The 27,280-nt window shown below is 40.4% G+C and overlaps 1 protein-coding gene across 1 annotated transcript in view; it reads right to left on the bottom strand.

Moving 5' to 3' along the window:
* The window catches only part of DENND3 (DENN domain containing 3), a 32,142-nt gene extending 6,975 nt beyond the window's left edge, over nt 1-25,167 (bottom strand). Inside the window, exons 1-17 of the mRNA XM_088179851.1 lie at nt 25,037-25,167; nt 18,994-19,267; nt 18,340-18,455; nt 17,697-17,836; nt 12,334-12,445; nt 11,076-11,195; nt 9,986-10,204; nt 9,581-9,702; nt 8,996-9,151; nt 7,108-7,204; nt 5,712-5,815; nt 4,637-4,818; nt 3,531-4,052; nt 2,423-2,685; nt 1,762-1,932; nt 1,208-1,337; nt 581-688 (exon numbers count right to left, since the gene is read on the bottom strand). Of these exons, the coding sequence (XP_088035977.1) occupies nt 581-688; nt 1,208-1,337; nt 1,762-1,932; nt 2,423-2,685; nt 3,531-4,052; nt 4,637-4,818; nt 5,712-5,815; nt 7,108-7,204; nt 8,996-9,151; nt 9,581-9,702; nt 9,986-10,204; nt 11,076-11,195; nt 12,334-12,445; nt 17,697-17,836; nt 18,340-18,455; nt 18,994-19,267; nt 25,037-25,120 (2,920 nt within the window). The 5' untranslated portion in view covers nt 25,121-25,167. The remainder of the gene's footprint in view (nt 1-580; nt 689-1,207; nt 1,338-1,761; nt 1,933-2,422; nt 2,686-3,530; nt 4,053-4,636; nt 4,819-5,711; nt 5,816-7,107; nt 7,205-8,995; nt 9,152-9,580; nt 9,703-9,985; nt 10,205-11,075; nt 11,196-12,333; nt 12,446-17,696; nt 17,837-18,339; nt 18,456-18,993; nt 19,268-25,036) is intronic.
* Nucleotides 25,168-27,280: the final 2,113 nt, after the last annotated feature.

Genomic DNA, 27,280 nt, shown 5'->3' with positions numbered 1-27,280 from the left:
CCTATAAATACAACTAATAAATCCACTCACTCTTGTCTACTCCATCAAAGCCTCTCATACAAGAATGAAGGAAGGAGGAAGAAAGAAAGAAGGAGGAGGAAAGAAAGAAGGAGGAGGAAAGAAAGAAGGAGGAGGAAAAAAGGACCACTGAATCCAAGACCCCTCACACTATTCCTTGCACTGTGGTTCAAACTCCTCCACAGGATTCTACTGAAAAATAAAAACCTAACAATGAATATTGATCAACAGGGGAGCATCATCCATCCATCCACCCAGCTCAGTAAGTGAGCCAGAAATCTTAATGAGAAATCAGCCCATTAACACAGAATTGGAGTCTGTTATAAGGTACATGTGCAGAGAAAGGCAAATTAAGACAGTGAAAACTATGCCTTGGAGGATCTTAATATGCAACATTACTGTTATTTTAAAATGATTTTTCTGGTTTAGTATTCAACACACAACCAATCCATGTCAGAATGTGAACACATCAGGCAGGCATAATACCAGGTGTTATAAAATAATGTGCTTTATAGGCTAATTAAAGCTGGGCTAACCTAAAGAGAGCAACACATCATCTTACCTGGAGTATAAAGCAAGACATCTATTGCCTGTGGAAATGTCTCACCAGCTGAGGGGTTGATCTTGTGCTTTAGTGTCTCTGAAGTTGTTTTGGGGACCATCATAGGCACTACAATATATTTATAGAACATAATGAAGTGCACATTTAAGCCTAGACTAGAACTACAATTCTTATGAAATAACAATTCTACACCATTCATTTGCATTTCTCACTTTTCTTTCCCTCCAGCTTTAGCTCAGAGCCCAAACACCACTTATACGAATTCTGGTAGCAGAGACATCTACCACCCAAGTAGTCTAAAAAAAACAATACAAAAATACAGCATCCAAGATGGAGACAGAAGCAAAAGCATGGGAACAGAAGCAAAACCCAAGACCAACCAAACAAAACAAAACAAAACAAAAAAAAAAAGGGAGGGGGGGTGGATAAAAAGGAAAAAAAAAAAAAAAAAAGAACAAACCCTGAACTTCCTACTTACTATTAAATAAATTGCATTTGTGAAAGTACCATCAGGCTAATGTCTTTTTGTATTTCTACACATAACCAATTTGAAAACCAGAATACACACTGAAAAAGCAGAAAGAGATGATGTAAACCAACAGGCTTTGTAGCATTGCTATGACTGACCTTCATTTTTCATCCTGTCAAAATAAGACAGTTTAGAGGCTGCATAGATGCTTTTGGAGGACTGCAGGGCACCAACCACAGCATCCATCAGAAGAACATTTGTCAGGGCTTGCTGGATATACTGAGGATCCTAAAGACAGAAGTCCTACTGTAGTTTATCTATTGCTCATTATTCTTACAAGACACCATGCTCAAAATCACAATTGTCATGCTTAGCACAAGCACCAGGCAGTTGCTGCCCTGCAGCACAATTCCTGTCCCCTGCTGTCAGACCCCACTCCCACATCCCATGTTCCAAGCCAGGTCTTGGAGCAGGGAGTCAGAAGCCAGTGTTGTTACAGGAATATTTGAGATCTGACAAAACCTTGATACAGGATATGCAAACAAAACCATACGAAAAGATATAGCAGACATAGAATGGATACCCATTTCCAAGATGGATCTTTCTTCATGGGAGAGAAGCACCATGAAATTCTAAGATTAGTGCATAAATTGTTTAAAACAGAAAGCACATCCTTCACATTATTTGGTTACAAATTCCTATATTTATATACCTTGTGATCATATGCCATTTTCTTTCCAGCCCACATTTCTTTCACTATCAGGTACCAGAGATCACATTCAGTTTTAAGGTTGGCTTCAAAGACTTCTTTTTTATGTAATGTTTTAATCCTCAGAGTAGGTATTCTCAAAAGAAGGAAGGCTACAGTAGTGCTCTTAACATCCTGGAAAGTTACAGGAAAGAGAAAACAAGGAGAATGTACCCAAATAACAGATAAGATTCAGCATTCAGCCCACAGGGCAGCTTTCTCTAATTACAGCTAATTATTTCAGTTGTCCATACATACCATTCAGCAGAGCTGGATTTATGAAAATAAGTTTAAACATCATCATACAGCCTTGGCTCCACAGTGGATATAAGCTGACCCACTGATACCTCAGTCACATGAGCACATTTAATGCTCATGTTATTAAACTTATTTATTTCATATCCTATGTGCTGCACTCTGCACATTTCTCTGAAGTTATAACCTCTTGATTTTCAGTCATGAATTTTTTGTTCCAAATCCCCAGAATTTTACTTAATCACTCACACAGTGACTTGAGCACTGTTTCCTACTCCCCTTACTGAAACTTTGAGAGCCAGTTCATTCTGAAGAATGGGACACAACCTATATCCACAGGCATGCCAGAGGACAGGAAGTTGGTGCTCACCTCTATATCCCTGAAAGCAGCAATTGGGACATAGCCAGGACGGCCTCCTTCAGTCAACAGGAACAAGCGCTTCTGGGTCAGAGCTATTTTCCCTACACCATAGCTGGTTTTAACTGAGCACGATAACTTGTAGACACATTCATTTTTATCTAGATGCTCGATTACTGCTGGTGGCAGATTCACCTCTTGAGCTTCTGCTTCAGTTTCTTTCCAGTAGTTGTAGAAATCTCTGAATGTTTCAGGATCAATTTGTTTCTGCTGTCCTAAAAAATTTTTCAAACCCCTTTAGTGTGGGAAACTATTACACAGATTTGTACAGGAAGACAGGTTTAGAAAGACAGTAACTGTTAAATTGTGCCTCTTTATTGTGCATATAAGTATAGACACTCTAGGCACATGTCCCCATCCCAAGGTTATCTCAGGCACTACCCTGAGATACTCCCCCCAAGGTACAACCACTCCTCACTGAGTAAAACGTGTGACTAAAGTCACTCCAGTTCCACCTAAACAAAAAGGAATAGTATAAAAGTGAGTTAAGAATGAGGAGATGTTAGAAAAGACTCCATATAAATTCTGAGATCAGTCAACAGGCTGAACCTGCCTTCTCCTCCATAGGAACACCTACTGGGAAAGAATCACACTCTATGCACACTGAATCATTATTTCAAACTGGCTCTTACTGGGAATTAGAGCTTGCCCATATAAGGCCATGAATTAACATACTACTTTAAACGTACTTTTGCAGTCAGATATTACAACCAGCAATCCTCAAATTTCAACCTCTGATAATTTTACTAATAGAGAATGTTCTTCTTTAAGCTGTTAATGTGAGCCCTGTAAGGGTGCTGGCAGTGGGTAAAGGACATCCAGGAGGAGTCTCTCTGTTTGGCAGGTGACCTTGGACAAGTCAGTGGAACCTCGCTCCATGCAGCAGCTGCTCAGTGAAGGGTCCCCACAATGGAACACTGATAGACTGGTCATGCACAAGGGGCTCAGCTTTCCCAGGGCACTGACAGATCTAGTAACACTATGGGTTTGAGTAAATTTCCCTTTTTTATGTGACAATGCTAAATAATAATCAAAACACCCCCAACAACCTCATACTCACCTACTGTCAGGGCATCAAATAACCGGTGGATAGTGTCTATATCCCTGACAATCCCAGACTCCTGAATTCTCTTCACAAAATCATCCAGCTGCATGTGTGTTTTTGGCAATTCGAAATTTTTTACGTGGTCATCTGTTTTCAGAACTTCCCTTTGTTTTTCCATCACTCGACTTATCAGCCTCTTGAGCTCAGGTTTGCGGTCTGCCTGCAAGCGCTCTGAGCGAGGCAAGGTCTCCACTATTTTTCTTACAAGATCAGTAGGGAAAATTCTTAAGTCTGTTTTTTCTAGGTTCTGAAAGTCAGAAAGTGCATTTAGTAGTTTCCCTTGCATCAAGCTAACAAGGCCCCGGAGGTAGAAGTACCTTGCCAGCAATGCAGAGTTCTCGGGGGGTAAGGTACTGATAGCTTTGCTGAGGTGGTTGAAGAAGTCTGTGTAGTAGGAGTGAACACACTGGAACAGCAGAGGAAAGTGAATTTCGGGGATTTTGAACGTGGTGATGGATTTGGAGGGCGTTCTCATAGCTAGAAACAAATACCAAGAGAGTACACTGATCAGGGAAAGGAGTACAAGTGTAAATATCTTCACAACCAGCAATACTACAAACAACAAACAGAATCCCCATTGCAGCAATTACAAGAAACAAGGATTACAGGTGTGCTAGTGTGTATTTGTATTACACAAATACATTTTTGTATCTATCACCCCTATTATGAGAATATTCCCTAATCAGATAACATCAATTCTGGAAAAGTTTAAAAAAAGAAAAAGGAAAAAAACTCCTCATGGAGTTCTTTCTAAACAGTGATAACCTTAAGCCTGTGTTTAAATTAAAAGTAGTAGAGAACTGGACAAAGTGGGTGAGGACTCAGGAATCAATTCTCCAATATCAATCCCACGGGGACCAATCACTCTTTTGAGGTCCAGCAAAACTTACAGCAGGCTACAGACTGACTTCATAAGCAAGGGGAAGCACAGACAGGCTCCAGCTCCAAGTGACTCAGCCCATCCTTTCTTCCCAGCAGCTGACTGTTTCTGTGACAATTACTCAGTGATGTCACCCCAAAAGACAGCAGAAGTGTCTTTGTCCATCACAATCTTCCCTTACCAACACCTGTTGCCACTTTTCGAAGTGAGGAGTTCCTGGTGGGGCCCTCGGGCGCTTGGAAGTCCTGCAGGTTGGGCATGCTGATCACCATGCGCCGGCTGGCCCTGCGCTCCGCACTGATGCGCTTGGAAGCCATTTTCTCTATTGTCAGCCTTCTGGGGGCGGGAAACATCAAATCTAACCTGAGGAAAATAAAAATAACACATTACTAGTTTCAGAACTTGTAAATGTGGTAACTGCACACTTAATTAGTGGCTTGTCTTAATTTTCTTCTATCTTCACTCAGAGTCAGGATTAAAAACACAAAGGAGACAAATTTCCTTGTGTTTGGGTTTGATTGTTTATTAAATCTTATCTAAAGTACAGAGAGTTCTGCAACACTTGTAGCTACCAGCTAAAGGTGAGCAAAATGGAGGTGAATTTAGCTAGTTAAAAGGTCATTTAAAGCTAAACAGTGCAACAAAGAAATAACACCTATATTATTTATACTTTTGACCCAATAACCAAACTCCTGTGACCCGCAGTGCGGCACTAACTGTCCAACCAGAAACTACTGCCTGAAACCATGAAGAAGGAAGAAGACAGAAAGGAAACAACACCCCAAATCCTCCATCATGTCCCTATACTTATATTCTAAAAACCTCACATTCAAAACCCTTCACCATGTGAAATCACACACTTTTATTTTAACTACACACCCATGACTCCATCACTCAAATTTGGAAGCCTTTTCCAAGGCCTCAAGTCAAAAGCAGTGTTCTTCTGGGGGTCAGTGTCAGAAAGCACAGAAAGATCAAAAATCTCAGGTTTCTGGGCTCCAACAAGAACTCAGTATACATATGCACTAAATTACTGCCTGCTTTTTTTTTTTCCTTCTTTGCATCACAGTATTCCATCTACAATTTCAACAGCCATCTGTTCATGTAACCCTTTTACAATAACCATAATTGAGTTAACAATTAATCATAATCTTATTTATACATGACCTGATCTCATACCAATAGAGTCAAAAGGACTTTTATCACTGATACCAAGAGAAGATTCAAAATCAAAATAAGAAATGAGAAAACTGTACCTGTCCTCTTCAGACCGGGTACTCAAGTCAAGCCGCGCAAAAGCATCCATCTTTCTGTTCAGACGAGCTTTAAGGAAAGAGTGAAACATGTAGGTCTCTAAAACCTGTGAGACACAAAGGAGTTAACCATGGATCATTTATAAATTTACATTTTTATTAGCATGTTTTGTTCATTTTTATTACCTTTACACATGCAAAACTGGGACCTTCCAATTTAACAATCGCAAAAATAAAAAGACTGAAAGCTTCAAGAGAAATGAATTTTTCCATTCACCTTCTGGACTTTGATGATATTTGCTTAGTGGTAAACAGTAATCTCAAACTGCCCTCCAGGAGGTGAAACCAAACAAAAATGAGAAATACTGAGCAAAACAGAGCTACAAGTTTAGTATTATCTTTTCTACCTAAACCAAGTGCTGATTATACTGTCTATGGTTTGGAATAAGAATTTGGGGGCACTCTAAATTAACATTATGGCGTCATGCTGAAAAGACAAGTGAATAATCTTTTTTTCTGGTAACCCCCAAAATTGTCTCCTTCTCAGGTAATTATTGTACTATCATCCAGAAATAACTTCTAAAAGGTCAAATTGCTACTTATAGGATAGAGGACACAATAAAAAAATGCCAGATGTGAATTAAAAAGAAGGAAAGTCACTACCTCTCATCTCTGCACAGTTAAACAAGGTGAAATCTGGGATTTCAGGCAATACAACATGTTTATTATAGAAATGTTCAAATGCCTCTTACTAATCCACTTGCAATGTCCAATGTAAAACAGCAAAACAGCATCTCCAAAAGCATTAGGATTCCCAATTTCCACTATTCCTCCAGTAGGTGGCATATTTTGCTAGCAATTGTATGTCCAGGAGATTCCAAACTTTAGTCCTTTCTAATGGATTTTTTTTGAGTTTTCTTAATATAATGCCAGACACCACTAGTAACTACTCCATAGTGTGTTACTTTCTAAGATTCACTTGAAAGCAAACCTGCCACTTTGCTATTTGCTATTTGAGTCAACTGCTCAAAGCCCTTCTTAAATATGTACATAGGAGTTTTAAACTAAAATTAAATTTCAATTCATAAAATTGCCACTATTTCAATAACAGCATTAGAGATTGCTGCTGAAAATATTTTAGTTATTTCTATTAATCTGAAATCCTAGTCAAAAGATTTCCAATCAACTTCTCTCCTTAGGATACATTAAGAGGTTCCTTTTAGTTTCTCCTTTTAGTCTGTTTGTTTTTCAGAATGTTTGCACATATTGGAAGCTTTATCCAACAAAAACTATTTCACATGTAGGACTCATCACTTTGTTACCTTTAAATTTCCAGATACTGGTATTAATTCTGAAATACAGATTTATTAATAGCAGATAATTACAGCACTGAATTTACCTTTTTGTAGAATGGCTGGTCTCCGATTGCCCTTGTTTTCAGAAATTCTTCACTGTTAAACACTCTGTGTTCATAATTTAGATGATCTTTTACCTCCCTGGAGACAAAAATATATAAATAGATAAATCTGCTTGGAGATTTGTAAGCAAGTTGTAGTTTTGCAATAGCAGCAGCCCACTGGTACTACTAGAAATATGCTGCAGCATCAGAAAATAAAACAGAAATGTGCTGCAGTATTGCAGTATTAGGAGGCAGACTCAGTTTTAATGAACAAGTCTGTGTTACTGAATCACAGAAAAAAGAATTCAAATTCTTACAAGTCAGGTAGGCTACCAAACTCACATACACTCTAAGATTTAGTAAACCATGAAGGAGAATCAGTGTAAATCATGACTTAGGCTCCAATCCTGGAATTCCATTTACATACACAGTTCCTGAATCATACACAACCCACTGGAGCACAAAAGACAAGTGAACCTATCATGGGCAATTTGAAAGATGTGACCTGACCTCACACTGTCCCATCACACTGCTTCTGTAACAGACACAAGAAATACAGGGTTCTTACTACATCTTGTTAACAGCTTATCCAACCATATGGGGTCAGGAAAATGCATGGTCAATCAAAGTACATAGTACATAGTTCTATGTAATTCTATATAATTTAGCTTTAAACATGGAACTTCCACACATACAAAATCACTACAATGCTTTGCTGAAGACAGAACTGGCAGCACAACTGCATTGCAGAGTTACTTTCCTTCACTCCTGGATGCTGGTAGAGTTAGAAGATAGAAGAAACAAGGCTGAAAAAAAAGAACAAAGAAAGTTTGAAGGAAAGGAGAAAGAAAGCAAAAGAATCAGCCCCTTTGTGATACATATCTCTTAAAGAGCAAAGCATCTGTTCATTTTCTGCAGCCAAATGTTTAGTGCATTAAAGAGTTCAAGCTGTTATGAGCAAAAATGCATTTCTCCTCATCTTTGTTTGGAATTACCATTGCCAAACACTGAAATCCACAATCCCACTGTGGAAATGAATGCATTTCAGTTTCCATAATCAGCTGTCTGTAAAGGCTGTTCTATTCCCCACACCCAGCAGCTACTGCCCTTCTTGGAGGGTCCAGACACTTGCAGGAACATTCCTTGAGCTGATCCAGTATCAGACACTTGGTATTTGGACTCTGTAAAATAACCCAGCACCTTCTGACTGAAAGTGTCAAGGAGAATTCCCATGAGCAATTCAGTAGCTGATCCAAAGGGAAGAAGCCCAGCCTGAAACACAGCCAATATCCCACATTTCTTACCATAGAATTATGGAATACCCTGAGTAGGAAGGGACCTACAAGGATCATTGAGTTCAGCTCCTGGCCAAGTGTCCCTTTTTGTGCCAACACTTTGTCCTTGACCTTAAACAGCTCCTCTCCCTCCTTCATTCTCAGGTGTTACACTCTTCAGGTATCTCATCCATTTTCAGTCCAAACACACTCAGGTGTTCTAAACTCTTGTTCCTGCTTTCAGCTTTTCTACTCTGTCCTGGTTTGAATTCATGTGCCTCTAAAAAGAATTACCAAAACTTGACTGATATCCCTGCTGGGCCCTACACTTTTCCAAGGACTGCACTTCTCTTCCTGAAATCTTCCCACAAAGGACAAGCTCAAAATCAGAAGAGTTTTATCTAGAATATTCTAGCAATGTATATATACATCAAAACATCAGTGACTCATATTCCATCAGGCTACAGTACCTCCTTCTCATATTCCCGAACAAAACCTAAGCTCTACAAAATACCTACAAAGTAAGAGAATATTTTTGCTGATGCTTAAAGTGTCTTAAGCAGTACCACATGCTCTTATAATAGAAAATACTACACCCAATATTAACCCATTACCTGAAGATATTAACAATTAACTGTAGCATGGTTTGCTGCACATCCATGTTGAGTTTCTGCTGCCAAGCCCTCCTGCGGGTTTGGAGCTCACCAAGGTCTGTGCCAGCTCGGAGATGGCAGAGCTCCAGGTCAAAGTGCAGCTGCAGACCCTCCACTCTACACACAGAAGAAAACTATTAACTTACATCCTAACACCAACTATTTTTTCATACCTTTAAAAGAAAAGTCACTTAAGCCCATGCATCTTACGGCTAGAGAAGTGTAAGATTGATTTACAAGTGCTGACAAAGCTAACAAGATTCCAGGGAGTGCCACTTAAATCATAGTGCACTCAGGTCTTTGTAAAGCTCAGAGTATAATCTGTATCAATAATAAAAAAGAAACAAGTATTCCAGTTGTTGCAGAATAATTTGGTGACTTAAAGCCACTTCAATACTAATTAATTGAAATTTTCAATTTGCCCTTTTACAATGGGGTTTATACAAATCAAATAATATTATAATAATGAATAATACAAAATAAAAAACTTGGAGTATCAAGCATGATTTATGCACTAAGATAAACACATCTTCAAGATCTTGTCACCTTTTTATGAAAGTTTCTGCTGCTTGTGCTGGAACATCTGGAATCTCAAGTTCCTCTTCAACCATTTTTGAATGAGAAATATCTCCATTATCTATATTAATGAGAATTAAATCTTCACCTTCCTTTTAATAAAAGAAAATAGAATGACTGTACATATATTGTCAAAATATTTACTTCTCATTTACATACTCCTCAAACAATTAATTTCATCAAGGAGGTAAACTAGAAAAGGACTGAAATTTTTCCACAAGTAGAAAATTGTATGGATAACTAAACAATTACATTCAAGAAAAATAAATGCAACTGCCTTAACAAATGTAACTTAGTAATCTAATATGCTCTAATATGGAAGGGGACAAATGCACTGCAAATAAAAATCAAGAGTGGCAATGGTGTAAAACATACCATGCTCACTTCATCAAAATGATCAATGTGACATCCCATGAGGAAAGACGTTGGAGCCATCACAAAATCCAGCATTTGCCGGGACAGAATAGGCACAAAAGTGTGCTGCCACTGGAGAGGATGAAGGTACAACATAAAGCATTCAGCAACGAGTGTCAGCAGAGCCCAGTCAGAAGAGAAGAAAACGATTCTCTGCTCAGTCAAAATACAGGTCATAATCTGGAAAAAAACCCCAGAACGTTAAATATTTGCAAAGAGGTATCTAGAACACACTAGAAATGCAATCATTTCATCGGTTTGTGAGAGTCAACCACAAAACTTTCCTTTTTAGTAACTACCCGAAAGATTTATAAAATGAAATTGTGTCCATTTCAAAATGCATCAGCTGCACCATTTAGGATTTGAGATACTTTTACTCATACCATGCTCGTGTGGGCAAAACCCAAAAAAATACGGCAGAACTGCCAACTCTCATGATTGAGGAGAGGTCTCAGATAATACTGATGACCTTAAACAACCTGATTTAATTTCACAAGTGGTCTTTCAGCAGGGAGTTTGATCAGGAAACCTAAAAAATGACACTCCAGCCAATATTATTTTAAGAGTCTGTGAAGCACTGAAAAAATTCAAACAGCCTTTTGTATTTTCTTGTCTTTATACACCATTTACACCTTATTTGCATGAGAATACCAATTGTCATCAATCCTTCCCACAGGCCCCTTTCTTAAACATGGAAATATTCTTATAAATCTTGTAGAAATGCATGTGGTGAAAATTCAAAATAAAATCTGTCAATTGGCTTGGGTAGTTACATTTTAAAATATATTATTAAGAAATTTAGCACCTATTTCTAAACCACAGGCAAAGAAATGCAGTATGCCTTAATCTAATCTGATCTGCAAATAACAAAATATCTTAAGAAGAAGTACAGTTTATTGTGCCATAGCTCTAATATTCAGAACTAAGACCATCCTGAATTCCTGGTTTTATAAAGTTTTTTGAGTAAATAAAAATCTTGATTTTTTTCCTAAACTCCAAATTACCAATACTGTCAATCTCTAAAACATTTTAAAGTGTTAGTTAGTTTTACCTGCAGCACCTGCTCTGGCTTGAAACACAGCAATGGAAGATGGAGATCCAAGTCAATAATTGGACTGTCTGGATCCTCTCGTGAAGGAATTATTATTTGAAGTGGTTTCATATGAAATACCTGTAATAGCAGATGGTTTCTGTTTACTCCTAAATGAAAATGTTCCCACAGCACATTTAATTCAAGATTTTAGTTCCAAGCATAAAATATTAACTTTGAGAGCAAGAAGACAGATATTTGCATACTGCAGAAAAGTGAAATAAAAAGAGAAATATTCAAAGATACAATTGCTAGTTTGAAAGATTAATAATATGGATTTGTCTCCTCTCATTCTCATAGGGTGATTGGTCAGTAAAAATTTTTTAGAAACATCTTTTAACAGAATTAAACTTGCTTTATTATAAGCACAACAAAATGATTAAATTTATATTTGTAGATACAACTGGGAAATTGAAACTACTGATAAAATTTATACAGGAAATACAAAAAATATGAGCAAAATAAGTGAGCATAGGTTGTCATGCTAAGAAAATAAAATAAGCCAAAAGGAATGAGGGCTCCCAGTATTTCAGATACTTCAGCTCAAATCTCTGGGGGTCGGGTCCTGCACGTGCTGCATATTTCAGCACTCACAGCTGGTTTAGCCAATCACTCAGACATTTTCCAGCTATGCTATTTTTCCTCCACTCCTCACCCCTCATCCCAGGGTCAAGAAAAGCAGCTAAGGAGAAGTTCATGGCTGAAGTTCTGCTTCCCTAGAAGCCAATGCAGTGTGTGCTGAAATCACTGACCCAGCTGACATCTGGCTTGACTTGGGAAGGCTCAGAAAGCAACAAATACACAGCACTGAATACAAATGTTGGTGTGAGTTTCCCCTCTCAGCTTGGTCTTATCCAGGCAGCAGTCAACTCAACATTTCATCCACTGCACACTGCTCTGCTGCTCCCAGACCTGCCCAGCCATCATCTCAGACGACAGACAGTTGGCATGAGCCAAGGCCTTCCAAGAGGAATATTGAAAACTAAAGAACATGAGTGGTATGCCAGCACTCCAGCCTGAACCCTGGTCCCACTGTCATTTTCTCTACTCATAATACATAACCTAATTTTTAAACCACAGGTATTGATATCAGTTTCACATCACCAAGTAATCTCTGACCTGACACTCATGAATGTCACCCAGTTTATTGAAAACAGCATCTTAGTATCTTAGAAGACATAATGTTAAAATCATTATGAAATTCAGGAGGAGTAATTACCAAGTGGAGTGGTCCTGGTGGCGGGCTGGGGATTAAAAACAGCTTTGCTGCAAATTCCTTTATGTGCTCCTCGACATCTAAATCCCTGAAAGGTCGTAGCTGCACTAGTAAGCTGTAATTAAATGGTAGGAAATTACTTATCAATAGTAACATGCAAACACAAAAAACTCTTTCTGCTGATAATCTAGAAAAAAATTATTAAGAGTAATGAAGCTATTATTTCAGCTAATTAATTTCTAATTTATTAGATACTTGAGCAGCTTCATTAAATTTTAATGATGCTGCTGTGTCAGAAGCAGAGGGTTTTTTTGTACTCCCATGCATAAAATATTGCTGCATTATATCCATCAGAGGACACAGCACAGTGCTTTGATGGCCAAAGGAAACCACGTGAGAGGTGAGATGGTGAGGTGTGGCTACAGCAAGTGTCTTCTAGAACTGCTTGAGGAACCAAAACCCACAGCTGCAACACTGCCTTGGTGTCCCTCCCATCCTAAGTATCAGACACCAGCTCTGAGATGGAAAACAGCACCAGAGGAAAAGAGAGGTTCTAGACCTGACTGCAGAGGAATGTGAAGCAAGAGCCATATTTAGTATAAGGCCTAGGCCTGTATGGACACTGCCAAATGTTTCTGGTTTAAAACTGTATTACCCTACCAAAAGTCACATGGTTTATATTATACACCAAATAAATTCTGGAACATTTAAACATACACACAATCAAGACTGAAAACTATTAACTCCCACAGCATTTCTGAAATGTAACAATTACCAAGTTAGATATTTGTGGTCACAAAAGGCATTTTGTTCAATAGAAGATTCACTTGCACGTTTATAGCAAAAACCCCTAAATATTTACAAAATCAGAAATCTAGGCTGGCAAATCTATATATACAGAAACTGGGAACCGAATATGGTTGTCTTCTCCCTAGAGGTTTTACTTCAGTTTGCAGTTCTACTGGTTTCCTGCAGAAGAGCACTTGCTCTTGAGGAAGGAAGCAACTGAATAGGTCAAGAGATACATAAGGATCCAGGACACCATAATTGTGTACAGCATTTAGATTTCAGGGAAAAAAAAACATATTGTGTCATGTATTATTACTGCACTTTTAAATGAAATATTTAAATTCACTATTTTCCTATTTGAAGAAAGGGCTCTTACATACATATTCCCAAAAGGTCCAGCAGCTCTTTAGAGATGCAGGGAAAGGGGAATTTAAGAAGTATCAAAGAAAACCAGACAGGAGAACCATCAATTTAAATAAATATTCTGTCACACTTAGTGATGCCTCAGATTTGGCCCAACAGAGTAAGCAGACTTGTCTTTTTTTCCTTTTCTTTGAGACAAACAGCTCTTATCAAGACATCTAGTAAATGCCTCAACAGAAATGTGACTGAGAAAGCAGCAGATGTAGAGAGAGGACAAGCAGAGCTCCCTAATCAGGACATGGTGCCCATTAATGCAGCCCAAGAGCAGCTGACAGCTCTGCACCGCAAACGTCTGCAGAAATAAATGGAGTAATCTCTGAAGCACTCAAGAGGAGAGCTGAGGAGTTTATGAACCTTTCATTACCGCTATTAACTGTCCACAGCCAGGTGTTCCAGAAAGCAAGAGCAGCTCAGAATAGGCCCTTTGTACTGCCTCAGTGCTGGGAGCTATTTGCACACTCCCACCTCTTCTCAAGGCAGCTGAAAGGACGAATACACAGGTTGGAAGATTTACTGTTTGAATGCAGCCTATTCATCCATCCAAGACAGGAGTTCATCCAGGAAATTACTGCCAGGAATATTTCACTTTTCATGCAGTATAACAGATTGAGGTAATACTACATGTGCAAAGTGCCAAAACCTCTCAAGTTAAACTGAATCTTTTCAAAAAATGTAGAATAATCCAACAGCCACCGTGCTGTGAAACCATTTAGGTGCACATCTGCTTGCTTTGGAGAAAGGCAGACACACCCCAAACAGAATGTTCTGGATTTGGAAGCACGCTGTGCTAGCAATATGGAAATCAGTTATAAAATTAATGGCACAGAATACAAAGTCCTTCATTACCAAGATGACAGCTTGCAGATTCCCTTGCAGTTCAAAGCACCTACATGGATTTATAGCTTGATGTTGCCTGTACGTCTCAGCTTGGTTCAGTTTTCAGTGATTTCTACTCTGCCACTTGAAAAAGTTTGGGAACCTAGATTTTATCTAGAAATACTTATGTAAAAATAATAGTTCTGGTGATTTTTCTGACTGAAAACAAGTATCACCTCACCTACAAGCAATTCTGTGCACTTTAGATACTGAAGAAAATAATCTATGCACAGAATTCTGGAGGAAAAGGAAACTTTTTGCTGCAAAAAGCCATCCTGAATGGAAGCAGAACCCCTTTAGGTGCTACTTCAACATCAGATCTTCAGGAACAACAGCATTCTTGCACTAAGTATCACAATGAAAGGGCTACACACTAGAAATAGGCAGTTTAAGGTCCACCAGCAAGTGCTCTCAGAACTCCTAACTGGAGAATAATTAATCAGTTGAAGCATCCTGCAAAACACCTCTGCAGCATGCCAAGGATACAAGTGTGCTGTTGAAGCTGTTATTATCTATAAAGTATAAGAGGCAGTGCTACCTGAGTACATTCAAGGAATGAAAACACTTAACCAGATTTTTAACCCATTGGTCACCTGATGACACACAATAAACTCCCCTTCTGGTTTACAGAAATACAATGTCAGTGCTTTGTAATATCACAGAAAGTCAGAACACCTCCAGCTGTACAGGGCAATATACTCAAAGTATCTCATAGAAGTCTTGGCTGCAATTGTTTATGTTGCATTCAGAACAGCCACACACCCCAGCAGCTGTTTCATGCCACATGGAAACATTTCAGTAGTACAACCAAAATAAGGAAAACTGGTACCTCTCCACCCCTTCCCTTCCCTTCACCCTAGTGTACTCTGGTACAGTGAAACACTTCCTAAAAAAAACCAAGACACCAAAACCAGAAGGGCAGACATTCTGAAATAAGCCATTAAATACTATCAAGAAAAAGGATATTAATAAAATAAAAAAATTTAACAGAAACCTAAATAGTTGAGTTTCCAGTACCATGGGAAATGCTAACACTAAATTCAGCTGTCACTGGCATTCCCCCCACCTCGCTCCTTCCAGTTACACACAACGTCCCATCTCACAGATGCAGCAGCAAAAAGGAGAAGAGCTGTGCAGCTGTGTGAAAAATCCCCCTGTTAAAAGACCAGGACAACGCAAAAGACTAACCTGGAAGGTTGTTGTCCTGTTGAACTTCCCTATAATTATTCACACATTTACAAATCACTTTAAGCTTAGATTGTAGGGTGGTGATCAATCTGAACTCTCAGAAACCAGTGCAGACTCAAAAGAGAAAAGCCATGTGTGGACATCAATGCTTTAAATAGGTGCCAAACCCTACTATATGTGATCAAGGCAGAGGTGTTTAATTATAATTTGTAAATAATTATTAAGTTTAAAATACCCATGCAGAGGCAGAAGCAGATCTAGAGGGTTAACTCTGTCTGGTTACTGTCTCCTCTAAACAGATATGAGAACTAGAAACACTTTCACAACATCTGGAATTTTCCATGGTTGTCCTGAAGATTTTTCCACTTCTCTCTCAGCAGGCACTTTTAAAATCCATTTGCCAATTGACTGCTTCTCCCAGTACAGAGATGTCTCACTTCAGAGAAGAAATTACACACTTATGAATACCCTACATAAACCACGATGAGTACTGTAACTTCCAAGCTGAATCCATACTATTTCCCAAAAAGTGGAAAGCTGGTGTGAGGTGAGTCCTCTCACAGGCTGAGCTCACAGTATAAAAGCAGCAGGAATCCCACTATAAAAGCTGGATGAAAACAGTAGCCACAGCTGCAGTCACAGCTGGAAGAGTTCCATATGCAGATTAGCACTGACTTGAGATTTGAGACTTATAAAAGGCAGCAGTGAATCAGTTCCTGCAATACCAAGGGCTGATGTAATTCACTTAAATATAAAAGGAGGGGGGAGTGATCCAGGCAGGAAGGAGAAAGGAAAACAAACATTTCCTTTTTATTTCACTGAACATTTATTTTCATTTCACACTGACCTGTGCACACCCTGTTTCCATCACGTTGAAGTCCCTTACCCACATTAAATCCCTTCACTAATGCTTTAAAAATGACAGAGCAGAGGTACATGCCCTTAAAAGGGCTGCCAGAGTGACTAATTTCTGATCTCAAAACCTTTTTGAGTCAATGTCTAAAATGCCCAGGAGGAAGGCACTGCTCTGCTCCTCCAGGGCTCTCTTCATGCAACCCAGGGAAAGCCAGTCAGTGCTCCAAGAAGATGCAAATCCACAGCACGGGGAGGAAGAGGGGCACGGGGTGGGGAAACGAGTGCTCAGGTTGGGTCTGGAGGCAGGTTAGGGGCTGGGGATGCACCTCAGCTGGTACCCAGGGAGTGCTCCCTTGCTCATCTGCTTGGGATACAAGCACCAGCAGAACAAAGGAGAAGACTTAAGCTCCAACCTAAAACCCCAACATCTTTAAATTTACATACAAGAAGCAAATACCTGAAACTGGATTCAGATTTCACTCTTGACTGAAATTTAATGAAGAAAACCACTTCTACCTTTGAACAACAGGTCTGCAAGTGAAGACACACAGTAATGTCCAACATACACAGAGAGGTTCCCTGATGTGAGGTTTTCATCCAAAATAGATGCAAATAGATCTTAGCAATTTAACAATAAAGTATCCTCAAAATAAATAAAATTACTTAATAACAAGATAGATCCATGTACACTTACCTTTTAAATCATCTACACTGCAGAGTATTTGTTTCTAACCAGTGTATCCTTAGAATTTCTTTCCTAGTTCTACAACACCCAAGTAATCACTCTACTTCCACCAGTGACCTGGATTATTTCCCCAAAGTGTCATTAACTGTTTATTAATACCTATATTCATGTTCTTATGACATTTATTTGGTGCATTATAAAGCTTTTTATTCTTTGAAAGCAATTTTCCTAAGAGTGGCAAAATTACAGCTAACCTTCTTCCAAAAAAAACCAATAATGTCTGTAAAATATCCATTTCCTACACATTAGCAAAAACTCCCAAAGAAAATGAAGACAACAGCATAAATAATTCCCTTGGTATTCAAAATTTGCACTTACTGTCTTGGGCAACATTGACATAGCATTTCTTCTTTTCCTCTCCCACACAACCTTAACATAAAACTAACCACTGCTTTAGCATCACACAGCTGTCCTGACCACATCAAGCAAATTCAGGTATTAAAAACCTGCAGTCATTTCCAGCAGGAATACATAGGGGAAGAAATCTTACCAAGAGAGACAATCCTTGAGGGCACTAAAATACGGGTATCTGGATATAACACAAACAGCACAGGGTACAAAATAGACAGGTATCTTCCCAGTCTGCACAGATTCCCAATGGCCCTGCCCATTGGAGGAGGTGGAGCCATCCTGCAAGAAAGCTGCACATTAATGACTTTATGTTAATCATTAATTTATGGCTGATATTTTCTTGAGAACCTTAGAGATGTGATATGCAATTCCCTCCATATTTCAAAAGGATTTGGACGTCTATCACCCTTTAGGTCTTCAGAAAAATGTCAGCCTATAAAACTTAAACATGTATTAAAAAGAATTTCAGCACAAAATGTATTTAGAAAGAACATCTTCCATTGTTTAGAAAGAACAATCTTTACCAAAAAAAAACCACCCAGGGGGTACAGTCAGCTCCTAAATATCCAAATCTCCTAAATGAAATCTGTAACAATTTTTCCTAATGCAATGTGTTCCAAAGTACTTAATTTAAAATGGCAATATAAAAGTATGATTTGTTCTGTAACTCTTTCTAACATAAAAACACACCTGTAAACTAATTTGAAAAATTAAATCTCACTGTATTTTCAAAGTGTTTTGCTTTTATTTGTTTTAATAGAAGAATGAGTTAAATAACATACTTGTATAGACTGGTAGTACTGTGCAACAACACCATATGTTCTGTTACCACAGACATCAGTGAAGACCAGGAAATGGATGTGGTCCTCTTTTGATTCAGAAGTCACATAAACTCCTCCTGAAATGAAGGCAGCAACCATATTTTTAATTACATATTTAACTACACCTGTGTGAGAGACATTTCATGACAAATACTGCACATTGACACTTCATTTCAAGAGAAATGTTTCATTTTAAGGGATCAAAATGTAATATACAGTCCACTTGAACTAAAGGTTGTTACAGAGACTGCATATTACTGAAGAAGCAAAAGTGGAATTATTCTGCATTTTCAGTGACAAAATACAATAAATGGGTTTAAATAACCTTTTTTTTTTCCCCAAGCTATTAAAAAGGCCTGCAATGATGACACATTAAAACTTCTCCAATTAAACCCGGAGGAAATATTCACTAGTTCAGGTATATCAAAACACCAAATGAAAAGCGAGATCATCATGAATCAACCATTTTGGGGTGAAAAATAATTTTTCAAGTGTGTGCATGTTTGCACTTTGTTCAAGCCAAGATTTACCAACAAGGGCTAAAAAATAAGGGCTGAACTATGTGTCAAGAAATATTTATATTAAAACAGCTGTCAACAAGAAGTCCTCATGTACCTGGGAAGCAGAGCTGTGGCAAAGCAATGAGATCAATGTCCTTTGGAACTACCACATCTTCTGTGTCAGGTGCTTTCTGCTCCCCGTTGAAGCTCTTGACATTTTCAACCTTGGGCCTCTCTTTTTTCTTTCGGAAGGACCGGCGTTTGCTTTTATTGAAGTTATTACCAGCATTAATCACCTGAACATCATCTCTGCTGATAAACGGAGGCACAAATACAGAAAGAACTTCTGGATCGAGGGGGGGAAGATTTCTGAGTTTTCTTTGAGTGCCCTATAGAAAAAAAACAACAAACAAAACAAACACTAATTTGATGCTCATCCTGATATGTGGGGGTTTTTTTCTACCCCTAAAATTGTGGGTTTAGAATATATTTTTCTGCTTCCTAACTAATTTATTTTTTCTGTTAAGTTTTTGCTTTATGCATACTAAGGCAAGGAACATGGGCATTTTTAGCAGGCAAGGAATCCTTCACCATTCAAAATCCCCCATGTCAGTATTATGCCTCTGGCAAAAGAAACTAACAAGTATCAAATACCGTATTTCCTCCTTTTCAGTGTTAAGATATACTTAAGCTATACTCAAAATAAACACTGGCAATAAGAGAAACCAGGCAATAAATCAATGAAAAGAAACAGCTGAGCATCTTAGATAAGTCTTTGTTCAACTTCAGGAAAAGCTTCCTTTCAACTCAGAATAAACAACATGTACCAAAAACTCCGAAAAACACAAACACAGACCTTCACAAGACAACACTTAACTTTATAAGGTAACTAAAAAAGCACAATTAAAAACTACAATCATTGTTACAATAAACACAACTTCAAGACACTGAAGCCATGAGAATTCCTCAATATACTGATGACTCAGTGGAACAGGCATCTCAAGAGCAGGTACGGAATTACAACATTACAACATTTTTCGCAGGCAGCTTTGCAAAGGATGACTGGCCTGCAAGCCCTCACTGCCCTGCAATGCAAAGCTGTGGAGGAAGTGATCAGAGACATTTCCTGGTACTTGGGAGCACTTTTTGTACTCTTGACCATATAGTCAAGCCAAGTGGCTGCATTTTCAATTACTTCATTGCAATTTTAATTCTTCCTGCAAGGTTAAATAAACAAGTAAAAGCTTTGTTTAATCAACGGATATTTAGAAACAGGAAAGGCGAGCCCCGCTGTGGTAAAAAGTTGTTTCATTTTTAACTTTTTGCAAACATCTTCAAAGTCAGATGAGATGAAACACACATGCTGCTTTTATCACCAGATATGATGTAAGATGCTCCTTGAGAACCAGTGCTGGCCTCACCCATCATTTCCCTTTAAAAAAAACCAAAACAACACAACATAGAAAGCTCTGTTGCCAATCTTCCACTGTCCAGGTTCTGAGAGAGAAGTCTCAGCTCTTGTGTCCCAGCAGATACGTCCATTAATAGGTTTTTTCCACATTTGAGCGCCATAGGAAAAATGTGAAGAAGTGCTTAATGATCTATAAGTTATGGTATTTTAAATTCCATAAACGACACCATGTTTATAATAGGATACTCTAACGAAAATGCTTCACTAAAAATAAGTGAAAAAACACACTTTTAATGAACAAAGAGCCTGAACTAGAAATAAACTGGAGTGGAAAAAAAAAAGCTCAGGTAAGTATCCAGTGGGATAGTCAAAAGATAGCAATGACTTTAAAAAGCACATCACAAATTGGGGTACTGAGTGCCACATCCTCACACACAAAGAATTTCAAGTGTAATTTTCTTAGTTGGCAGCTGACAAAGGCGGTGAATAAACTGGAAACAGATAAATTCACCATGATCATCCTCAAACTAACATGTAGTTAAACATTTCAGGAGGAAATTAAGAATTAAGGTTCAACCCTGAGGCACTTATGCAAGAAAAACACAGACGTATTCCAACAGTAGCAATCTCAACTTGGCAGATTTGCCCTGCTGAGGTTTTCATACAGAGTTGCTTTGACAGGGCAATCCCTGAACTTACACTGAGGCATCTCCATGCTCCAAAGTGCTGGATGGCAGCCAGCAATTTTAACGGCCTCACAGCCTAACAGCTCCCGAAATGGCAGATCCTTGATCTTGAACTACTACAGAGACATTAAAGATCATTTTTCCCCACAGAACAGCACTGTTACTGACCCACTGACTCAGTCCCCAGCATTTGAGTCAGCTCATATTAATGTCTTGGCTAAAGTCATATTTTCTTAGTCCTTGAGTTCAGGGATAGTGAATAGGCAGCAAGAGAACAATATTCACTTGTTTCTGCTATTCTTTGAACATTTTATCTTTTCTGCTGCTACTGTTACTTCTTCACTTTGAAATACTTCCCTTTTGTAGCTTCTAGCTACCAAATCTCCTTGCATCATACATTGCTTCTTACAAACAGAAGTGGGGGATTTTATTCCATCCCCATTTGCTGACAATGTTCCCGTAAGAGCACTGTGGTAAAGGACACCGATACAAGACAGACTTCTACAATGACTGCACTATTTAGACAAACAGTAGTGTGTTGAAACCACAAATCAGAGCATGACTTCAGCTGTCTGGTGTTTCCTTGACCTCATTCTCCTCTTCCCATCACTGAAGAAGTTAATTTCACTTTGAATGTCTGAAAGAACTAGTTGCTTTAACAAACGATTAGGCAGGGAAAGTAGAAAGCCTCAGAAAAATTAGATTGGGCAGGCCAATTAGGTTGTAGTAGTAGGACAAAAGGGAATGGTTTTAAACCAACAGAAGGCAAGTTTATATTAGATATTAGAAATAAATTCTTTTGTGAATTGTGAGGGTGGTGAGGCACTGGAACAAGTTGCCCAGAGAAGCTGTGGATGCTCCATTTCTGGAAGTGTCCAAGGTCAGGCAGGATGGAGCTCTGAGCAGCCTGGTTTAGTGGAAGGTGTTCCTGCCCCACAGCAGGGGCGTTGGAACTGGGTGATCTTTGAGGTCCCTTCCAATCCAAACAATTGTAGGATGACCGCTGCAGATTCCTGTGCAACTCTTTGCTCAAACTAATGATAAAGTTGACATTAGGTCTGGTTGCATGACTGGATTTCATCCAGGCAAGTTTCAGCAGTCCCTTTGGAAGGAGATTCCCCCTCCTTTATGCCCCAGCCCTCAGCACAGCTTCTTCTGCTCTCACTCTCATTTGCCAGCAGTTCTCCAGAATAAAGGTACCCAAATGTGGGACAGTATTCCAGATGTGAACTCAAGGGTTTTGAGTAATAACAATAACAGTAGTAATTCCTTCCCTTTGCCTGTGAGCCACAGTCCTGATGATGCAGGCCATTACACAGTTAGTTTTCAGACAATCACACAGCAGCTTGGGTTGGGAGGGACCTTAAATTATCATCTCATTTGAATCCTCCTGCCATGGGCAGGGGCATCTTCCACTAGACCAAGCCACCCAAAGCCCTACTCAATTTGACCTTGGACACTTCCAGGGTTGGTGCATTCACAACTTCCCTGAGCAACCTTCGCCAGCACCTCACTACCCTCACAGTAAAATTCTCCCTAACATCTAATCTAACTCTGCCCTCTGTCAGCTGAAGCCCTTCATCCTATTCTATCACTCCATACCCTTGTCAGAAATCCCTCTCCAGCTCTCTTTGGACCCCTTCAGGTACTGAAAGTCTGCAATAAGGTGACCCCAGAGCCTTCTCTTCTCCAGACCAAACAGCCTCAACTCTCTCAGCCTATCCTCATATGAGCAGTGCTCCTCTAATAATATTTGTGGCCCTCCTCTGGATCCAATCCCAAGAGCTCCATGTCTTTCCTGTGCTTAGGACCCCAGAGCTGGATGCAGCACTCCAGGTAGAGCAGAGGGGCTGAATCTCCTCCCTCATCTGTTGCCCACAGCACTTTGGATGCAGCCCAGGGCACGTTTGGCTTTCTGGGCTGCAAGTGCACATGGCCAGGGCATGTCCAACCTCTCATCCACCAGCATTCCCAAGTCCTTCCTGCATCACCCAATCTGTACAACAGTAGGGACTGCCCTGACTCAGGTGCAGCACCTTGCACTTGGCTTTGTTGATTCCCAGGGTTCCCATGGATTCACTTCTAGAGCTTTTCCAGGTGCTTTTCACTGCAACAAGCACATACTGCTGACTGGTGCTCAATCTGATAACACCTCCTTTCTTTCAGGCACCTTGACAGCCAGGGAGGCATTACAGAAGCAAGAAAAATTGTTTTGGTAGTTCTGTCTGCATCAGCAGGGCCAGAAAGCACGAGACAAGCTCTGTACCACTGACTGTGGTGGGCAGATAGAGAACCCACTGATGGAACCTGTTGAAGATCTGAGACATGTCACAGACAGCTTGAACATGCTTGCCAAACCAAAACCCAGCTTTATAGCTGTAGATAACTTAGGGAAAAGAAGCATCGTTTCTGTACATGTCATTCTTACAAAACACACACTTCCAGTGCTAAGAAAGAAATCTGTAGCTGAAAATAGCAGCCTTTGATCTTTTCAAACTGAAATCTCAGTGTGACAGTTTTCTTGGCAATAAGGATAAGCAATGGATGACAGCCCAGAAACTTCTGTTTCAGGAGCTTCAGTGGAAAACTACACTTTTTTTCCTGGAGTCCCCATCGACAACAGTCATACAGAACTTTTCTTACTTTGGGCATGGGTTATATCATAGTCCCATTGACTTAATTTGCTTTATCACTCCATGTTTCAATACAGTTAAGAATGCACACTGTGAAGACCACAACTTGAAGCACTATCAGGATTTTTACTCACTGTTTAATCTGTAAATATCATCAGAGATCCACTACTTTAATTTGGAATGTTATCTTCTCTCAGTAAAGTCTTTTCTTTCTACAATCACTAAAATTAGTCATAAAGCCATATTCCACTCTCCTCACGTAGACAGTGCTGCAGAAGTAAAAGGAAATGGAGTAAATCTGCAAGCTTGCCCTAAGACAGTGATTGAAATCCCCATGGTGCAACAACTTGCAGGGACTTTACTGAAGTTCATATTGACAAAAGAAGGGACTACTCTCTTTTCCGATGCCTTTTTGTATCTTGAGCAAAAAAACAATTCAGAACCTGCAGTGTGATCAGAATATCAGAATGCCTTCTGCTTTCTGTAGCCGATTTCTTTTTTGTTGTTCCACAGGTTTGAGAACAAACTAAGCAAACTGGAATTAATAAGAAATTCCCCTGCCTCTGGGTTCACTTCTCACGCTTGTGATAAAACACCAGGTACACACCGATTTCAAAAGTCTGATGCTGACATTTAGGAACTATTTTACATTCTGAAGGTACACATGAATGAGATCCTGGAATGTGAACCTCTAGCTGGCTGTTATCACTTAAGAAGCTGACATCAGCAAAAGCCAACTCCTGTGCGAGTGAACAAGCAACAAGCCCAACAAAGACTTCTTTATCTAATGCTATTAGAGCGCAATCAAATTCAAGTTCAAGCAAAGCAATTCACAGCCCTGGGAGCTGTCTGGCTTTTTTTTTGCACGTGCTGGCACCAGAGCTCTCCCAGCCGCGGAGCAGCTCGTAGGTCTGGAACAAACCCGTCAGCACACTTGAACCAAGCAGAACAGGGAGGAGGAGGGATGTCATTGTGGACCCACATGTGAAAAACGATAAACAAATTATAAACCGCATATTCAAAGTAGTAACCAACTCATCGGCTCCTGCCGTATCCAAGTGGTCCAGGTTACGCCAAACTCAGAGCACTTGAGCTCACGGGGATTTAGATCTCGTGCTTTCCTGGGGATACAAGTTACCAGCCTTGATTCTTTTGCTTTTGTCTCCAGCGGAAGACAGGACGTGAAGTAACACCCAGTAAAGAACGCATCGTTAAGCGTTTTACTGTCGCTGACTATATAAACCTACAGTGAGTTCCCCAGCTAAACTCAGACCTTCGGGAAAGTGCAGCTGCCTCACACCGTTACCAAATTCCCCCAGCTTTGCTGACGTTCGCCTCTCAAAACAACTTTCTGTTCGGATATTTCAGCTCCAGGCGCTGACAAACCCAGCCTCACGCACTGGCACCGCTCGCCCGAACCCCGCTCACCTGGAGCAGCGCTCGCACCCGCTCTGTGGGCGCACCGACCAGCAGACAGATCTCCAGCAGGCCCGAGGGCAGCACGTCCTCCATGGCACAGAGGGCCAGGACGGCTCCTTCCCCGCGGGCAGCGGCTCCTTCCCTCAGGACAGCGGCGCCTTCCCGCCCTCAGCGCCGCCCCGGCCCTCCCCGCGGCGTGGGGCGGAGCGCCCGTGTCCCACCCGGGAACCCTCCCCGCCCGCCACTGCTCTGCGCTCTTTGATTGGCTATCTCTCCTGTCACTCTAAGAGCTGTGACCAATCAGAACGGCAGCATGTGTGGCGGGCTGGGCGGGGCCGGGGCTTTGGGGTGAGAGCGCTGAGGGGACGGGGGACTGGGAGCTGAGGTGATCTGATCTCAGGTATTGAGGTCTCAGGATTGAGGGATGAAATATAAGAGGTGGGAGCTGAGGGGCCGGGAGGTGACAGTTGGAGGGATGAGGTGCTGGAAGATGAGATGCTGGAAGATGATGGGCTCTGGGCTGAGGGGCTCAGGGTTGAGGGACTGAGAGCTGAGGGGTTGAGGGGCTCAGGGCTGAAGGCTGAGGGTGCAGGGGTGAGGGGCTGAGATACCACTGGCCCCGTTAAAAACTAGTGATGGGGTTTGTGATTAACAGTCACGCAATTTCCAGGTTGGCATAACCAAGGACTATATTACTTGCTAGTTTTAAGCAACAAGGTGAGGACCTAACTCAAACAAGAGGAATCCCCATTTGTTGCTCCATCCGTGGAAGTGTTCAAGACCAGGCTGGATGAGGTTCTGAGCAGCCTGCCCTAGTGGAAGCTGTCCCTGACCATGGCAGGGACTTGCAGCTGGATCTTTAAGTTCTCTTCCAACCCAAACCATTCCTTGATTCCTTCCTCACCTCATTTCACTGTCTCACCGGGACAGCCCCTGGGAAAGACACTTCCCGATTCAAGGTCGAGTTAATTTTTCTCCACGGGCTGTTTTCCTCGTGGGGCAGTTGGCCACAGAGGCTGAGGAGCCTCAGGGCTGCCTGTCACCCTGTCAAACACGGGTGATGTCATGGTCTGGCGCCTTGTTAAGCACAGCCTTTCCCTGCTGTTTGCTGCTGCAGGTGACTCAGCAGGACTGTGTCGCTTCAGCAGGACTGTATCGCTTCAGCAGGTCTGTGTCACTGCCACTACACGGGAGTTTTCTGTTTACGTTTCCAGGGGTCACAGTTTCAATGGACTGTAAGCACAGAGCTGGTGCAGGCTGCGTGGTTCCTCCCCGGAGCAGCAGAGGCACAGTGCAGGGAACTCCGAGGTTTCTTCTTGAGCTGCTTAATCTAAATACACCATGAGTCACTCCGTATGTATTGGCTCTGTGCAGATCTGCGCTGAGAGAATGTAATTCCTCCGGGACCGGAGCATAAAGTACCCGAAACTAGAGATCGGTTTCTCTGAAACTGGAGGTACGAGATAAAATTTCATCACAACCACAAACATTTTTTTGTGGACTAGTGTTCCGGTATTTTAAATGCAAAAACATTCCCAGTCCAAATGGTTGCAGGATTTCATGAACTACTTGTCAGTTCAGGGGTCAAAACAAGTTTCCTCAAAAAGTATAAAGAACAAGGCGATTTTATTATGTCATGGAGGTTTTATTTGAAATTTTGTGGTGTTAAAGCTCAGGATTATACAACCTCTGGTTGTCTCAAATTTTGAGGAAGACACACATCCAGGATATAGAAACTGTTCATATAGCTGTGACTAAAAGAAGCAAATTCTTGAAAACCTGGCAGTTTCAGGGATCATTTCACATGGCAGAATAACATCCAGGACTCAAAGATTCATGAACTTTGAGGTCATAAGGGATTATTAAAATGATCTTGTTTAGCCTGTGTAGCCCAAGTTACAGAATCAGAATGAGCCCTGTATTGATGCTGTAACTTCTGGCTGAGGCCATGTAACAGTCACGGTTAAATTTTGGGCATCTCATTTTTAGTTTCACTTTTTAGCTTAGCTCTTTGTCACTGGATCATGTTACATTGGCTGTTGCTTGAACAGACTTTCTATTATGAAAAGACCTCTCTGCAGAGTTCAAGATTATTAATCTCTATTTCTAAAAGATTATACAACTCATATTATTAAAACTCTCTTCTTGATCACTTTTGTGCCTCTTTCTCAAAAATTTCAAAGTTTTCCAGTATTAGTTTTGGATTAAGAACACCAAAACCAAAGCTGTATTATTGCTGAGTGCTCAGTGGTA

Source organism: Sturnus vulgaris, chromosome 1, assembly GCF_052056855.1.
Source record: "Sturnus vulgaris isolate bStuVul1 chromosome 1, bStuVul1.hap1, whole genome shotgun sequence".
Lineage (NCBI taxonomy): Eukaryota > Metazoa > Chordata > Aves > Passeriformes > Sturnidae > Sturnus > Sturnus vulgaris.
This window is presented reverse-complemented; position numbering and strand designations above follow the sequence as displayed.